The 19,466-nt window shown below is 31.2% G+C and overlaps 1 protein-coding gene across 6 annotated transcripts in view; it reads left to right on the top strand.

Annotated features, from left to right (window-relative positions):
• Window positions 1-19,466, top strand: part of LOC140040918 (RNA-binding protein 28-like) — a 64,500-nt gene that overhangs the window by 3,043 nt on the left and 41,991 nt on the right. For 4 of the 6 annotated variants that reach the window (XR_011842786.1, XR_011842787.1, XR_011842788.1 and 1 more), the window contains exons 6-15: window positions 211-385; window positions 1,006-1,098; window positions 1,808-2,153; window positions 2,673-2,782; window positions 3,467-3,531; window positions 5,253-5,400; window positions 5,920-6,140; window positions 7,994-8,143; window positions 17,167-17,241; window positions 18,693-18,989. Coding sequence is in view for 3 of the 6 variants with exons in the window: in XM_072087194.1 (XP_071943295.1) it covers window positions 211-385; window positions 1,006-1,098; window positions 1,808-2,153; window positions 2,673-2,782; window positions 3,467-3,531; window positions 5,253-5,400; window positions 5,920-6,140; window positions 7,994-8,143; window positions 17,167-17,241; window positions 18,693-18,989 (1,680 nt within the window). In the remaining 3 variants the exon portion in view is untranslated. Of the gene's footprint in view, window positions 1-210; window positions 386-1,005; window positions 1,099-1,807; window positions 2,154-2,672; window positions 2,783-3,466; window positions 3,532-5,252; window positions 5,401-5,919; window positions 6,141-7,993; window positions 8,144-17,164; window positions 17,242-18,692; window positions 18,990-19,466 lie in introns of those variants that run through there. The other 2 variants (XM_072087195.1, XM_072087196.1) reach the window with 2 other exon arrangements.

The following is a 19,466-nucleotide window of genomic DNA, read 5'->3' as shown; positions in this document are numbered from 1 at the left end:
TACCCGGTGAACTGGTTCACAAAATAGCCCCTGTATCAGTGGGATTACCATAGCTGATAGCACAGTGATTAATTTACTATTGGTAATCCTTGGCCACATTGCATAAAGACATAAAATAAAATAAAAATAATTTCTTATGTTTGAGTCATATATCAATTTAAAGTCTTCAATCATTTTTTTTCACATTGTTATTTGTTTTCTCTCTTTTAGTGTCGGGAGAACGACCTTCTGAAAGCATTTGAGAAGTTTGGCGAAATTTCTGAAGTTTCCATTCCAAGAAAAGGGAATGATAATGGAAAGATATTTGGCTTTGGTTTTGTTCAGTTTGTTAAGTTAAATTCTGCTAAAAAAGCTGTAAAAGACATGAATGCTAAGGAAATATTAGGTAAGTGAAGATTTGTGGCTTGTTGGGTAATGCTTGCCTTCTCTCCCCCAAAGCCTAACAGAATGAAAGTTTTTAGACAGCATCTTGCATCAGTGTATTGATTAGGGAGGTTTCGCAATGCTACAAATACAAAAATGGATAAGTCACATATTTGTGAACATTTTGAGTTGATCCCCAATCATATTCGTGTTGACAAATATCACCAGTCATATTCGTAACTACAAAATGAATATAGTTTTTGATCCATTTTGCATTGAATCAGGAATGATTATAATAATGATTATAATATAATTATAGATTTATGGAAAGTAATTTACGAAAATTAAATTACATAAAATGCCAGGTCAATTCTGATACATAGTCCTAGCTCGCTTTGATGTTACGCTAGGCATAGGCAGACAAGCGACACGTACCTGTGATTCGTTCAAATTTACTGCCAGCCAATGGCTTTTTGGTTGAATTTAACATTAATTTTTTTTTCTACGGATGTGATTAACTTTATTAAAACTACAAATAATCTATTCAAAGTGTGATTTGATTAACTTTTATTTTTCATGTTTTTGGGGGACAATACATCTTTAATATTAAATAATTAAACTATTTGTCTGCTTGTTTTACAGGACGAAAAGTTGCAGTTGATTGGTCTTTACCAAAACTGAAGTATGATGCAATCACGGGTAAAAATAAAGCTGAGAGCACCGAAAATATTGATGGTAAAGGTGTAGAATGTTTAAGAGCAAAAAATGTGAAGCTCTATCAAACTTTCTTTAAAAAAAAAAATGTGTTGTGCCCATATATGGACATGATGATGTCATATCACTACCATATTTTGGCATATCACTACCATATTTGGGCACATCACACTTTTTTTTGTCAAACTACTTTGGTAGTGTAAGCAGAGCTTTAGATTATTTGGTGCAAACAAGCTCTGTGTGCCGAATGTTAACAAGAGATTTTAAACCTTTTTAACGAACATAGTACTTGTTGAAAAATTATAAACATAATATGGTATTGGTATGGAAAATAATAGGACTGTAGTTGGCCAACTCGGACGGATTGAAACTTCTTGACTTGTCAGTGCTGTCTGAGTTGATTCCTGACGAGACGAGTCATCTTGAGTTGAGAATCTTTCATTTTCTCGCTTTGACAGGCCTCGACGTACGACGCTGTCTGAGTTAGCTTCAACTAAAATTGGTTTTTCGCACCTGTTTGGTATTTCGTTGCCTTTTAGGTGTAGAATGTTTTAGAGCAAAGAATATTAAGCTCTATCAAACTTTCTTTTAAAAAAAATGTGATGTGCCCATATATGGACATGATGATGTCATATCACTACCATATTTGGGCATATCACTACCATATTTGGGCACATCACACTTTATCTGTTTGTTTTATATTTGGCAAACATTTGTTCTTTTGTAATAGATGAGTCAGATGATGAAGGTGAAAAGATAACAGATGAGGAGGATTCAGAGGGAAGTGAGAAATTTGATGAAACATCTGAAGTGGAGGAAGATGATACTGAGGAGGAAGAGATCGATAGTGATGAAGATGAAGAAGAGATTGATGAAGATGAAGAAGAGATTGATGAAGATGAAGAAGAGATTGATGGCGATGAAGAAGAGATTGATGAAGATAAAGATGAAGAAGAGATTGATGGCGATGAAGCTAATGGTGAAGGAAAAACACAACCAACAGTTAAAAAACCAGATAATAAATCAAGTTTTAAGAGAATTAGCGATGTTTCAGCCGGTAAAACTGTATTTGTTAGGTAATTATTCACTTTAATATACAGCTTACCATGTGGAAACACCGGTCCTCGTCAGATCACCGAAGTTGAGCAACGTTGGGCCTGGTTAGAGCTTGGATGAGAGAACATTTGGGAATAATGACTGCTGTATGTCCCATTTGAAATCGGCACTGCTGACTCTTATGGCAACCCCTGTATCTAGTATCTGCCTCAGACGTATTGGCCCATGCCTTTCCTCTGTTGAAGGTGGGTACTGGACGAGAGAAGCCCTTGATCAATGTTAAGACCAATCAAGGTGCTTTAAACCGTCCTGCCTTAGTTTTATCTATCATTCAGATGAATGTAAAACTAATTGACATTGCACAACCATGGCATAAAAAAAAAATCACATTATTATTGAAGTACCCCAACGCCCCAAACTTGACTTTTGTACTCAAGAGCACTTGCATATCGGTCTGGTTAAAAATGTAAATCCAATCCGAAGTTTCATTTTAAATTAAATGATGGTTTTTTTAAATTGTAAAATTTGTTATCTTTCAGGAACATTCCATTTGATATCACAGCAGACGATTTAACAGAGTTGTTTGAGGAATACGGAGAAGTAACATATTGTAGGCTTGTCATCGACCCTAGCACAGAGCGACTTCGAGGTAACTGCTTATTTTTTCTTACGAATAAAACTGAATTCACTTTCACATTATACTACCAATATGCCACTATTTCTATAGATAATTTCATTTACACTTTACTAATAACTTAAACAAAGTGGAGGAGCCTAAACAAAACCATAGCTTGTATAATGAATAAGCTCCTCAAAACAAAAAATATAATATTACAAAATTACGAACTCCAAAAAACAACAGATTTCATATACTGTAAAGGCCAAAATGTTCGTGGCCCTAAATTTTTGCAATTTTACAATTCCAACTATTTACACCTGAACAAACAATATAAATAATCGGGGATTACAAATGTTTCAAAGAATACACAATTAGAAGTTCTTCGTGTAACTATTTTATATTCATTTTTTCCATATTAATTAGCCTACCTAGGCCTAGCTAATAAAACCTAGGCTGATCGACTGTAAACAACATCATTTGGAATTCCGCGATTTTAGCACACATTTTATTTTCGTGATCGTTAAAATAAAGGGCTCTACAATAAGAACGAAGATTTGTTTTTCTTAACTAATAAGTTTTAATAATCATAAATGGGCCTAGGTCTGCTCAACATTGTTTATTGATTTGTGTATAGAAAGAGATCTTTATTTTATAATTTTATTTTATATACTTATTTCTTTGTTTTTTATTGATTAATTGATATTTTTTTACCAGGATCAGCATTTGTTAAATTTGAATCGCAAGATCTTGCTGAGGAATGCATTGCTACTTCAGAAACGGTATGTCTCTACCTTACTACTTATAATACACATCCTTCAAATGGGACCTAAAGCTGTTGGTCCCGTGTACATATAGTACACATTGTTAAGCTCTGTCTACACTATCAAACTTTATATGACAAAAAAAATGCGATGTGCCCATATATGGACATGATGATGTCATATCACTACCATATTTGGGCATATCACTACCATATTTGGGCACATCACACTTTAAAAAACTTGGTACACTATATTAAAAAAAGAGTGGTATAGCACTGTATCTTTCAACTTTCAAATAATCTTTATTTTAATCATAAAATGACAATTCATATAAATACAAGAACTATAAGAACACTATAGAACACACACAAAATTACCTACTACTAAAAACTCGCGCTCGATATATGTATAACACTGAATTACACACTAGTTCCAAAACGATTTACTGTATTGTTGGCTATTATGTATCCATAGAGGATTCAATGAATTAGAATTTTCTCAGTTAAACATAAGGACGACTATATTTACATTTAAATAATTTCATTTTCAATTAATAAATTAAATGGAAGTATATGATAATTGATATATATATAATAATATAGTATTATTGCTAGCCAAGTGTAGCCAAAAAATAAAAAAAAATAAAATATAACCTTAAATAAAATGTTATATGCGAACCAAATTATACAAAAATAAAAATCAGAAGCCCTATTCAAGAGACAGCCCTGTTAAGGAACACTTTCCTAAGAAAACCATGTTGGAAAGTTTCTATTTTATTTAAAACGATGGATAATCACTATTAACTATTAACTTTGCAGATAACTGAAATGATAGACCAACCATCAATCAATATAAATCTAATCAATTTTGAAAGATGTATTCTCCCCCGGAAAAAAAAAATTCTTATTCTCATTTTTGGTTGAATATGCCATTTTAATTTTACCTAATAGTTATCCAGTTTAAAAAAAATGTATTTACCTAAAAAACTGTAATATAAGGCAAAAAATAGTCAAATTGGCTGCCATGCCAGCCAGCCAATGGGTTTTTGGTTGAATTTTGACCCTTGAACTGTTGTTGACCAACCTGCTTCACTTGATCCTTAATCTGCATATTTAACGTCTGAGACGTTTAGTATCAAATCCTCAGGATATTTACAATATACAACATTCTCACATTTATTAACTAATGCTGATTGGTTGGGACAAGATCTGTGCATAAAAATAACATTGTTATAGCGCATTTATAATCGGTTTATGACAGCACAAATTAATGGGGTTTTTTTCAGTTTAAAAATATCTTCTCAGATAATCTGCAATTTCTAGTAAAACATGAAACTTAATCTGAACCTTTGATGTTTAACTACATTGTTTTTTTTTCCTGTAAAAAGAAATCTTTTATCATTAATCAATTTAATCATTTTAGCCGAAAGGAAAATAATGATTTGTTGGACACAGGTGTTTGAGAAAGGGAATCTGTAATATATAGATATACATTGTTTATAGTTAATCATTCATTATCAAGCAATCTTTCTTTTATATCGTCACCTGTCGGTGCTCTAACGAAGTGAAGCGTACATTCAGTTTTCACTTTACGGTTATTTGGAGTTTTTCTTCTTTTTTTTACGATTAATTAGTGAAACGTTTGGCAGAAAAACTTCAAAATTAATTAAAATTAATCAATATAATATAATAATCAATATTGTAGAATGTTATATTAATCAATATTATTTATATTTTCAGGAAACTGGAATTGTTTTCAAAAACCGAAGACTCCAATTAAATTTGGCACTAAGCCGAGAAGAAGCAACCAAACTAAGAACTCAAGAAAAAGATAAAGAAAAAGTAAAAAATAAAGATAAACGTAATCTTTATTTACTCCGTGAAGGAAGTAAGTTTAGTCATACCTTAATATAATAATAATAAGATTTGTTAAGGGAACATTCCACCAAAGTACTCAAGGTGCTTGTAAAAAACAAAAGAAAAACTAATTCGTATTCCTAAAAAACTACCACATTTTGACTGTATGTATTATTGTTCAAGTATCTTGTTGACAATGCAATATTTTGGCCTTAAATAATATTACTGACTTTAGTGAATTATATTACATCTTAATTGTATTGTGTGAATATTTTATTTGTCAAAGATGTATTGTCCCCCAAAAACATAAAATTAATTAAATTAATAAAAAATTTTTGGGATTCTGAATAGGCCATTTTGCAGTTTTAATAAAGTTATTCACCTCTGTAGAAAAAAAACACACAACAACACAAATAATTATTTCACTTCTAAAAAGAAACAGTTAATTTTGACCAAAATCATTGACAGACATATTTAAAAAAAATATTATTGTAATCAACATCTCAGACCACTTTTTTTAAACTGAACACCAATCTAAATTTCATTACAGTGATCCGTCCGGGAACAAAATCGGCAGAAGGCCTCTCTGAATCCGAAATAAAGAAAAGAACGAACTTAGAACAAATTAAACGTACAAAGTTAAAGAATCTAAACGTATTTGTGTCACCGACGCGGTTGGCTATTCACAACTTACCCGTGTCTGTTGATCAAAAACAACTAAGAGATATCTGTGTTAAAGCAATTGGAAAACATAAAAATACTGTTACTGAGGTTTGTATCTATTGTATTATATATATACTGACCTATTCCGTAAACCCACGGATAAAAATATGTACCTGCCCCCCCTCCCCCTAGCAGTTGTCATCCCCGACACTGTACTAAAAACATACCGTACAGTCAAGCATTACGTATCAGACGTATCTGTTCTTCAGATTTAGATTTTCAGAATCGTACCGTAGAACTAACCGGACATCTCCGGAATAGAAATTACACGAAGGAATACATCGCAAACAGTACGTCGGAGAAACAAAAATCACTTTCTGTATGAGAATGACACAACACAGATCAGCTATCAAAACATTCAAGCTTGATCAACCTGGTCACTCGATTGCAAATTTCTGAGTTATTGCAATAGACCAAGATGTCAAATGGAGTGACAAAACTCGCAAATACAAAGAAAACCACTGGGAATTACAACTTAAAACCACAAAACCTTTCGGACTTAACATTAGGAACATACTCCCAGATTGGTAAAATTTTTCCATTGACTACCTAAATTTAAGTTTCAATATTAACCAACATTTAAGCTGTTTATTAGTTTCATTCCAAAATTGTTTATATCTCTACCAAGCTACCTTCTTTGTTTTCTACTCTTATTCAGACTCCACCCTGGCTGCCTTTGTTGTATTTCTTTTATTCCTGTCCACCCAGGCAGCACTTGCCAGTTCTTATACAATGACATTATCCAAATTCCTTTACTTGCACTGATGAAGGGCTTGTGTTGCCCGAAAGCTCTGCAGCCACTGATACCCACAGCATTGTCATTTTCAGTAATTTGCCTTTGGATTTATATATATATATATACATATTATTATAATTTGCACATATATTTTTTGTTGTTGCTTTTTTACTGTTTTAGCAAGTTTTAAAGAGTTTTTATAAAATGTTGTTACTCTTCTTCTTCTTAACGTTTTCCGTCTTCCGACATTACGCTTTCCACAATTTGTTTCCATTTTTGTCTGTTGTATGGCAGGATGGTTTGTTATTTTGTTAGTGTCTACATGTCCTTGTAAGTCTTTCTTAAATTGGTTCATCCAGTTATTTCTTGGTCTCCCTACGGGTCGTTTTACTTTCCTTTTAGTTTCGTTCATTGTTTGTTTGATTGGGGTATCATCTGGTAATCTAATTATGTGTCCATACCATTTTAGTCTCCTTCGTTTAATTCTTCGTTAACCTTTTATTTTCTAAAAACAGGACCATATGTAAAAGGATACAGGTGATACATCTATACCCGATATGTTTTTTTTAAAATATGTTTAAAAAAAAAAACAATTATTCTAATGACTTTACAACTATTACTATTATTGCTGTATCAATTGTAAGAGATGATCGGTCTTTGTAAAGCAATTTGATCCTTGTAAAGGCGCTATAGAAATTGAAATGTTAATGTTAAAGTCAATTTTTCAAATATTCATTCATTCTGCTTTTATTCAATAATTCTCTTTGCAGTATATATAAAATAAAACTGAATTGTGAGAGATTTACATATAAAATCGGTACAAGCTTTCAAACATCAAAGTTGAATGAGCAGGTTCAAATATATGGTTGAAAAAACTGTTGATTGAAACTGAATTAAAACCTGTATAAAAAACTCCACTTTTTACAGCTTATTATATCTTTCTTACCCTTATTGCCGTTTCTGTCATTTAGTAACTTGGGCATGTGTCGCAGTGTGTTTGATTGCTGATCGTGAGATCTTGAGTTTGAACCCAACTCTCACTGCTTTACTTGCATTACCTCTCTCCACCCAGGTGTATAAAATGGGTACAGACAGAAAGACACAACTTTGCTAAAAACACTATATAATATAATTATATTTTACATGATGTTATTATTTTTTTCAGGCTAGGATAATGAGAGATTTAGCTCGAAAGAATTCTTCTGGCGTTTGCAAATCTTTAGGTTATGGATTTGTTGGTGTAAATAACCATGAAAATGCCCTAAAATTATTGAACCATTTAAATAATAACCAAGAAGTATTTGGCCCAAAAAAGGTAAGACACAGTTATTCTCACTTTAAGATCCAAATGATGCGTAATCTAAAGCTCTGTTCACACTATCAAACTAGTTTGACCAAAAAAGTGTGATGTGCCCAAATATGGTAGTGATAATATGCCCAAATATAGTAGTGATATGACATCATGTATACTGTTTATGGGCACATCAAATTTTGTTGTCGCATACAATTTGATAGTGTAGACAGAGCTTTGTTCACACTATCAAACTAGTTTGACCAAAAAAGTGTGATGTTCCCAAATATGGTAGTGATAATATGCCCAAATATAGTAGTGATATGACATCATGTATATACTGTATATGGGCACATCAAATTTTGTTGTCACATACAATTTGATAGTGTAGACAGAGCTTTGTTCACACTATCAAACTAGTTTGACCAAAAAAGTGTGATGTGCCCAAATATGGTAGTGATAATATGCCCAAATATAGTAGTGATATGACATCATGTATACTGTATATGGGCACATCAAATTTTGTTGTCACATACCATTTGATAGTGTAGACAGAGCTTTGTTCACACTATCAAACTAGTTTGACCAAAAAAGTGTGATGTGCCCAAATGTGGTAGTGATAATATGCCCAAATATAGTAGTGATATGACATCATGTATATACTGTATATGGGCACATCAAATTTTGTTGTCACATACAATTTGATAGTGTAGACAGAGCTTGGGAATGTAATGGGCCGGATGTTTGTACTAAAGTGTTTTTTTTTAAATTGTGACTGGGGAGTAGAAAATTTGAATAGTGGCCGAGTGGATAAGAGTGAGTGACTGGCCGAGCGGTTAAGACAGTGGAACCGTAATTATGTAGCCATAACATCGACAAGGTTCTAAGCTCACTCGCTGCATGGTTCTGGTGGTAGAACGAGTCTTCTATAAACCATAGGTCCAGTGTACAAATCTAGCTCATGTGCACCTAGTACATCTTTGGAGACGAGTAGGGGCTTACCCCTGTGTACTAGCCTAGTACTCATCATACACTGAGCCCTCTGGGAGAACAAACTTTGACTACCCAGTACAGTATAAAGAAATAATAACAAACAAATAACAAAATCCATAAATAATTGGTATGAAAAACTTAATAAATTACAGATTTAAATTTATAGTTCCTAGATTATAATATTTTAACAAGATAGTTTAAATTATTAATACAATTCTTATAAATGTAAATTTGCTATTTCGTTGTCCGTTATAAGCACTTGAAAGAAATGACATTTGTAGGGTAATGCACAAAATCACATTAGAAATTAATGTTCTGCACTTCGTTTAATGTGTTGTTCGTGCCCTTTGACCTTGGGGATAAGATGTAGGAAATGAGAATGTTGAGCTTTGTGGGAAAAAAATATTACAAAGGATGTTGCTGTCTGTCTCGTTACGGCTAAATTATTGTTTTGAAGCTATGTGTATATTTCCATCCATTAAAGATCTAAATATAGCCAATTTTGTATGGTTTTTAACATACTGTACTGTAAATATCCGTCATCATTATCGTCAACACAATGTATGTTATATTCTTCTTACTTTATTTTTCAATACATTACAATATTATGATTATTCAGGACTTGGAATTAATCTTTTATCCAGTTAGCAAATTTCCAACATTTTAAATATTTATATAGTTTCATCAGTTAAATTTTTGACTATCCATTTTCTTATAAAGTCCACTGCGATTGCTTCCAATTTTAACATAATTAATTTGAAAAACGATTTTAACATTACTTATGACCAATATATACGTTGCATACATACAATCCCTATTGGGAACAAGCCTGTATATTGAAGGTTTGAGTTAGATATAACCTAGTGGGAACAAGCCTGTATATTGAAGGTTTTGAGTTAGACATTACCTAGTGGGAACAAGCCTTTATATAGAAGGATTTTGAGTTAGGCATTACCTAGTGCGAGCAAGCCTTTATATGAAAGGTTTGATTTAGGCATAACCTAGTGGGAACAAGCCTTTATATGAAAGGTTTAATTTAGGCATAACCTAGTGGGAACAAGCCTGTATATGGAAGGTTTTGAGTTAGGCATTACCTAGTGAGAACAAGCCTTTATATGGAAAGTTTGAGTTAGACATAACCTAGTGGGAACAAGCCTTTACATGGAAGGTTTTGAGTTAGACATTACCTTGTGGGAACAAGCCTTTATGGAAAGTTTTGAGTTAGGCATTACCTAGTGGGAACAAGGTTTTAAGTTAGACATAACCTAGTGGGAACAAGCCTTTACATGGAAGGTTTTGAGTTAGACATTACCTTGTGGGAACAAACCTTTATGGAAAGTTTTGAGTTAGGCATTACCTAGTGGGAACAAGGTTTTAAGTTAGGCATTACCTAGTGGGAACAAGCCTATAGAAAGTTTGGGTTAGACATTATCTACAGTAGTAGGAACAAGCCTTATACTGAAGAGTATTATTGCTTGTCGACAAGCTGAAGGCAAGAAAACTTATCTCGCCTTCATGGATTTCAGTAAGGCATTCGACACCGTTTGGAGAGAAGGTTTATTTTACGCAGTTGCAAATATAGGAATCAAAGGTCAAATATTAAATATTATAAAGAACTTGTATAAAGATGTAAAAGGTAAAGTTTCATTTGGAGATTTAGAAACTGATGTTTTTAGTATTGATGAAGGGGTCAAACAAGGTTGTCCACTGTCTCCAATTCTATTCACTATTTATATAAATGAACTTAATAAGATAATTAAAGAAAGAGAATTAGGAATTAATATTTTTGACATAAATATTGGCAGTCTATTCTGGGCTGATGATATAATTCTGATTGGAGACAGTGAGCAAGATTTAGAATTACTTTTGGATGCAGCAAATGAATTTGCAACAAAATGGAGAATGGTGTTTAATTTTAATAAATCTAATGTTATTGTAGCTGGAAAACGCCTTAATGAATATAGAAAATGGCCAATTGGTAATAACTTTATTAACGAAACTAATAATTATAAATATTTGGGGATGTTTGTATCGAGGAAGATAAAAGATACCTACCATATTGATGAAGTAGTTAAAAAGGGGAATAGAATAATATCATATATAAAATCTATAATAAATGGGCAGGAAGACTTCAATAGAATATACTATGGTGATATTCTTTGGAAATCAATTGGTATACCAACCATAAATTATGCAAGCAGTATATGGTTATGTGATAAAAAGAACTCTATAGAAAAAATTGAAAATTTACAATACCAAATGGCCAGATATCTATTAAAGGCACCCAGATATGTTGCAAAGGAAGCTCTATATGATGAACTTGGCTGGCAATCAGTTGAATCTATACAGTTGGCTAAAAAATATGGAAGAACATCGCTGGCAAAGATTACTATTTAGAGCTCTCTTTGTTCTTAAAGATAGACTCAGTTGGAAATGGCTCCAAAAGATTGAATCCATTTTAAACAAATTTGATTTGCAAATGTTTTTCAATATTGATTATTGTAATAAGTGGCTTAATGGTTTTAAAGAAAAAATATTATAGAAGATAACATAACATGGTTTAACAAGGCTCAAACTAAATCATCCTTAACAAATTACTTAAGATATAAAAATGAACCTAAAATGGAAAAATACTTATTGGAAAAACGTAGCTACCATGCATCAAGTCTAAAATTCAAAGCTCGTTCTAACTCATTACCACTCGAAGGAAGAAAGGAAGCTTGGTCACCACAACATTTAGGATCATGTTTGTTACGTAATTGTGGTGAAAAAGAAACAGTTTATCATTTTGTATTCAATCAATTGTACTAGATTAGTTAATATTAGAAACTCAATAGTTAAACAACTTAAAGAAGATCTATGCAACAATGATTTGCATAAAATATGGGACTTATTCACGTCAAGCTCACCTGAACTTAAATATCACCTTTTTTTTAACAACCTAGAAATTCATGAAGAATATCAAATCCAATGTATAAACAATATTAACTATGTATTAGCAAGTAACATCATTGACAAATATTGTAAATTATTTTTAACAACTGCATGGAAAGAACGCAACAAAATTTATAATATCCGTCCATAACACAATCTTTTACTTTTCGCTCAAATGTATTGAATGAATTTTTATAACCTAATGTTTATATACTTTTTAATGTAATAATTTATGTTTGTATATGATTGTGTAGTAAGATAAGTCCATATTTATTTTTTTGTTGTTGCACATCTCTTGAGAATTGTGCCTCTGTTTTAAAAGAGAAACAATAAAATTATTATTATTATTATTTATTAGAAGGTTTTGAGTTAGGCATTACCTAGTAGGATATTTCCTCCATGGTGGGAACAAGCCTTTATATAGAAGGTTTTGAGTTAGGCAAAACCTAGTGGGAACAAAGCTTTATAAGGTTTTGAGTTAGACAAAACCTAGTGGGAACAAAGCTTTATAAGGTTTTGAGTTAGGCAAACTCTAGTGGGAACAAAGCTTTATAAGGTTTTGAGTTAGGCAAACTCTAGTGGGAACAAAGCTTTATAAGGTTTTGAGTTAGGCAAAACCTAGTGGGAACAAAGCTTTATAAGGTTTTGAGTTAGGCAAACTCTAGTGGGAACAAAGCTTTATAAGGTTTTGAGTTAGGCAAAACCTAGTGGGAACAAAGCTTTATAAGGTTTTGAGTTAGGCAAACTCTAGTGGGAACAAAGCTTTATAAGGTTTTGAGTTAGGCAAACTCTAGTGGGAACAAAGCTTTATAAGGTTTTGAGTTAGGCAAAACCTAGTGGGAACAAAGCTTTATAAGCTTTTGAGTTAGGCAAAACCTAGTGGGAACAAAGCTTTATAAGGTTTTGAGTTAGGCAAAACCTAGTGGGAACAAAGCTTTATAAGGTTTTGAGTTAGGCAAAACCTAGTGGGAACCAAGCTTTATAAGGTTTTGAGTTAGGCAAAACCTAGTGGGAACAAAGCTTTATAAGGTTTTGAGTTAGGCCCTAATACAAGTTAATATAAGAATACAAGAATCATTCAACAGAAGCTTGGCAGCCAAGACAAGTCATACTGAATTTTTTTATAATAAATTAATAATATAGTAAACCACTAAGCCCAAAAGCCATGAACTAATTAAATTGTGTGCACAAACATCCACCAACTAAATAACTATATTAACAATCCATTTTTTTTATGGAGACAATCTAGTAAACAAGATTCTTTGAATTAAAAAAAAACAAAATCGTTAATGATACTAATAAAACTACTATAAAAATCAATATTCTTTTGTAATGCAAATTTTGGTATTATACAAAATGTATAGTAGTCTCTTTTTTAAAAACGCTATTAGTAAGTAAATGTTAATATAGGGAAAATAATAGAATAAGTGCTAAAAATAATCTTTTCTTGGGTAACCCTGCTCACTTCTGCCCAATATAAATCACAACATCACCAAAATAGCTTAGCGGTCTAAAATAATATTTACATATATAAAAAATAGCAGAACTGCATATCATAAAATAATCTACACTATCAAACAAGTTTGACAAAAAAAGTGTTATGTGCACAAATATGGTAGCAATATACCCAAATATGGTAGTGATATGACATCATCATATCTATATATGGGCATATCACATTTCATAGTTTGATAGTGTGGACAGAGCTTAAGATCCTAATGCAATTTAAAATATAACAAATACGACACACAACTCAAATCATGTTAAAATCATTGTTCATTTTTAAAACTGTGTCATAAAATATGGCAGTATGCAATAAAACAAATTCAATATGTGAAACTATGCATTGAAAACTGTTTGCATGGAATATACTCTTTATACCAATTCAATTCAAATGTCTATGTCATTATATAACAATAGCCTGCATACAATATGATGAATAACATTTATTTTTATAACCTTGGATAGGATTGCAACTATATTTCATTGTTACTTTTTATTTTTAGCAATTTAACAGCTGATTTATATATTTTTTTCTATACCTATTGAAATTAAATTGATTGAAATCCTTTTCTAATCTTTCTGCCATAGACAAGGTCACCGTGTAAACAGCTTTTATTTGAACATATTGCATTTCAAAAACATTTATCATTGTAACTCGATGGTTAGAAATTCAATCTGAAAACAACTTAATTTATTAAGACTAAAATAGGTACCGGTAGAGTGTGTGGGAGTACCTGAATGACAATTTATACCCTAATTAGTCTGTTAAAAATTCCATCAAAAGTGAATTTTAATTTATTGAGTGCTTAGTACCACAATCTGGCGATTATTCATTTGTGCATTATGGTAATTCTAATTGAATGTCACAATTAATGATGTATTGTCGCGTACAAAATTTACAATATAATAATTAAAAATTATATTGCTGTGGTGTGTCATAAATGTTGATATAAATACTGTATAAAAGTACTTTTCAACAGAAAAATTCTTAAAATTATCATTTTAGCATTTATTTATATTATTTATTTCGTACGCATCTAACAGCGAGTACAAACTTGCAGTATATACTTCTTAAACAAACAAAAATTCTGGAAATGATAATTTTATTTTTAGCATTTATTTATTTTATTTATATTTATTTCATACGCGATTAACTTGCCAATTACAGTTTAATTATAAACTATTTTATGATATATCGTGCTTATAAACAAGTCTCATTTGAGGCTTAGGGAGTGGAGTTGAAAGAGTCGCTCCATACAACCCTGGCACTAGGTCAGGATTGAACCCCAGACCTTGGGATTGGAATGCAAGCACGTTACCACCAAGCTACAGCTCCACTACATTTATATGACATTATGAAATAAGAGGAGTATTTAGAGTATAATTTATAAATCTGTATTAATGTGTTTTAAAATCATACACAATTCTAGCGTTTTAAATTTTTAAAATTTTATTTATTTCATCAAGACCAACGAAAGACACAATAAATACTATATGAAGCAAACTCAAATAAATATATGTTAAATAGTAAAAATTAGCCTATTGAGAAAGTGGTTATTTCCAAATTTCAAATGCTAAAAATTAAAAATTATGATTTTACCATTTATTTGTGATTCCAATCAAAATAAGGGGAAACATATTTAATTTATTACTACTGTAATTATGTTCTAAAATTATAGACCTGACTTGACATCGAATGTTGTGAATATAACAAGTGATTACACCTACTTCAAATTGACAAATACTAAAACGCTTTTGTAATAAAAATTAAAGGGAAACATGGTTGGTTTGTTCCTTGAATGAATTGACATATTTTTAATAGTTTATACATTTTTAGATATAACATTGTAAAAGTTGAATAATGTTTGTTGTATTCTTTGATTTTATCTCTGTTCGTTGTGAATTGAATAAAAGAAATAAAAATAAAAATGATAGTATAATAATTCCAGTTGTTCAAAAGATAAAATGATTTTGGATTTGTCATTGACATATCGATCCCTTGAATGTTAGTCTAGACATTGTCTAAACATGAATGTCTTTGTAACTGTTTACTGTATTCATAATGTAAACATAACAATATTTACCAATTTTTTAGACAAAAAGTGTAGTATGCTCTTCTACGTGTATGTTTCTAAAATGTCTATCCATTTAAAAAAATTGTATTGAGTGTGTGTTTGTTTTGTAGCTCACAAGAGCCTAAGCTGTGTATACAATTAAAGAATAGATTTCAGGAAATAATATATATATTTCATAATAATTGACGTCCTGAATGTTAGTCAAAAAAGCAGAGTCATTATAGGCTATTGTTTTCTTGTTTGTTTTCAATGCTAATAACCAAATAATATACTAAATACTCTCCCGCATTGCTTGTATCCTTAGGCAAGATACTTTACTTTATCTTTGCCTCTCTCCACCCAGGTGTATAAATGGGTACCCGGTTAGATCAAGACACAACTTTGCGCTGATTACTAGCTGCATTATTATGGGAGTACAGTATGTTTCCATACATGTTTGATCCAATAGAGAGAGACACACCTTACCGGTGACAGCGTTTTGTTTTAAATGCTTTTGTCTCTCCTCGGCTTTGTGTCTTGTACTTCATATATATATATATTTCTATGTTTTCTAATTATTAATTATTTCATGTTTATTGCCGAAATGAATAAGCGTTTTGTTTTAAATGCTTTTGTCTCTCCTCGGCTTTGTGTCTTGTACTTCATATATATATATATATATTTCTATGTTTTCTAATTATTAATTATTTCATGTTTATTGCCGAAATGAATAAGCGTTTTGTTTAATGCTTTTGTCTCTCCCCGGCTTTGTGTCTTGTACTTCATATATATATATATATTTCTATGTTTTGTAATTATTATTTCATGTTTATTGCCGAAATGAATAAAATAAAAATAAAATAAATAAATAAATAAATAACTTGGGTAATAATGTTCAGCGTTAGAAGCATTGTGCAATAAGAACAAATATTATTACTATTGTTATTATTACTATTATTTGTACAACATGAATAATAATGATTTTCAATAACAATTTGTATATTATAATTATATTTATTATTTACAGTCAACTCTCCCAATATTGGTAATTGTCTGGTTCTTTCAGAAATTCCATTAGAATGCATTTTTAATGTTATAAAAGACAGTCTGGCTGTGGGGACAGTTTCTTTGTCTTGTATGTATACTTGTTGTTTGCATAGCTATCCCCATTATTGGGAACAGTTTCTAATTGTCTTGTATTACTTGTTACTTGTTTGCATAGCTATCCCCATTATTGGGGACGTTTCGACGTCATTGACATTATATTTACATAGCACAACAATGAGAGACATTAATTTTGATGAGAAGGTCATGGAACACTGATTCATTAAAAAAATAAATAAAAACCCGAGACCTGTGATCCTAAGTAGGGACCCTGACGGGTACTCTCCCTCGAAGTCAAAGGGATCCCGAAACTCATCGGTGGGCAGGGGTGCTCATCTTCCTGTTTAGGACTAATCCTGATGATTACCCAACCTATTTACATTATTGTGAGAGTCGAATACTGTATAATTATGTTAATATATAATATATTTTAAAATATATTTTTGAATTCTTTCATAGCGTCCAATCGTTGGATTTTCATTAGAAAACAGAACTGCTCTTGAATTGAAGGAAAAAAGACGGCAAAAATCCAAGGTAACTAAAAAACAACATTATGATTTTACATTGTGTAAAGAAGATTTCTTGTGGATAATTTCTGTGCATAATTAAAATATTTACAGAAACATGCTGCAATTATGACCTTTACAGTATGTTAGGATTAAAGGGATCGTGTCAAAATTATCCTACTGCAGTAACTATACTTTTTTACTGCAGTAATTCATTATTTTAGTTTATTTCAATGTACAGGTTTACAAGGCAGGAACTGCAGTAAACAATGGGTATGATTACTCAAACCAGCTTGCTAAATAATTGAGTTTAAGAGTAAACAAAGTTTAGTAAACTGCAGTAGAATAATACTCTAATAATGGATTTTAAAATAATTTTCCGAAATTTCTTCTAGGTAAATGTAAAAATAGACATTATCTCTCCCAAAGTCGGGTAAAACTGAAAACTATCCAGTATACAAAAGGTTTAAGGTCTAAAATTCTAAACTGGACATTGTTTGACCAGCCGAATGATGTCTTTTTTATCCAGATAATATTAAACCTGTTTTGGAAAAAAAAATGGACATTGTTTGACCAGCCCAATGATGTATTTTTTTTAATCCAGATAATTGACCATATATTAAACCTGTTTTGCCAAAAAAAAAATGGACATTGTTTGACCAGCCGAATGATGACTTTTTTTATCCAGATAATTGACCATATATTAAACCTGTTTTGAAAAAAAAATCATATTGATATATGCGTTAATGATGTAACCAAATAATTTGAACTTTGACCTTTATAACGATATGTCAAATCTAAACAGCTGTTATGCCAACTGTTTCAACATATTATTTTGTGTTGGATGTCTTATCCAGTAGTGCTGTAAATCTCTGACTGTGAATCCATTATGAGTTATACAGATAATATTATAGCAACACTCTATAAAGTCTGGCTAATTTAGCTTATTAAAACACTGTTAGTATCACCTAATGTTCTCTTCCAAAAATATGATTAGAATAAATGTTGTTATTTCAAAATACACATGACAATAATTTGTAAAATATAAAAATAATAATTGGTTTAACTGTTATTTATAAAAATCTGGAAACAATTTTTAAAAATTGAGAATGTTTTTCAAAATAATGTCTTTTTTACACTAAGAATGTTCTGTCTTTCTGTTAATATCAAAATTAAAATTACAATCCTGTTGGTGCAGTACCCGCTGCTTACTTGGGCTCAAATCTAACCTCTAGCTATCAGCGCAAGCTCGGTAGTCTAGAGGTATGAACTCCAGGCTAGTGAGGTTCGAGTCCAACCCTAGAATTACTGTACTTGCATATTTTTCGCAGGTTTTTTAATGTACTTGGTATAAAGTACAAATTATGTCGGAGTAGGGCAAAACATCTGACCGAAATTTAAATAATTATACACCACCCCATTCTTAAGAAAATATAAATCACTTTATATAATGAACAAGTCATTTTTTATTTTTCTTAGAAAATAACCATTGAGAAAAGGAAATATGATGAGAGTAAAAATTATGAAGTAGAACAAAAACCTTCTAAAAAGTCTAAACCAAATAAGTCTGTCACAGGCAACCTAAACGATTCAACATTTGTGGAAAGAAAACTTCAAGCAAAGAAGCAAGGACTTCCAAAACATTTTGGACCGAAAGAAAGATGGCGAGATAGGGGGAAACAAGAAAAAACAAAGAAAGGGAACCAACTATCCGCTGCAAAGCTCCAGAAACCAACAAATGGGGAGGAGAAACAGAAAAAGAAGAAAAAAGTTAAGGTGTGTGTTTTTGATACAAATAAGTTGTTTTAAAGATGTACTGTCCACCTGAAAAATAATGTTTACATTTTGTTGAATATGGTTTTTAATGTCGCATAATAATAATTTAATATCCACTTTCACCAAAAATTGGATCAAAACAAAATGCATTTACCTGAAAAAAATGTAATTTAAAGCAAAAAATTGTCAAATTGGCTGCCAGCCAATAGATTTTTTGTTGAATTTAACCATTTATTATGTTATTTTATAAGTGAAGACATTTTTTTCGGAAGTGATTAACTTGATTAAAACTACAAATAACCTATTCAAAGTGTGATATAATTAATCTTCATTTTTCATGTTTTGAGGGGACAGTACATCTTTAATAGTAGTACAGTAATACTGATAACTCTGGCTAGTAACTAAATGATTGTAATTCATCTGTGTGTATATGTGTTGGCTGGCATTACTGCATGGATCATTTTACATTCTCATATC

This window comes from Antedon mediterranea, chromosome 2 (genome assembly GCF_964355755.1).
Source record: "Antedon mediterranea chromosome 2, ecAntMedi1.1, whole genome shotgun sequence".
Lineage (NCBI taxonomy): Eukaryota > Metazoa > Echinodermata > Crinoidea > Comatulida > Antedonidae > Antedon > Antedon mediterranea.
Note: the sequence above shows the minus strand (reverse complement) of the source record. Positions and strands in the feature narration are given on the sequence as shown.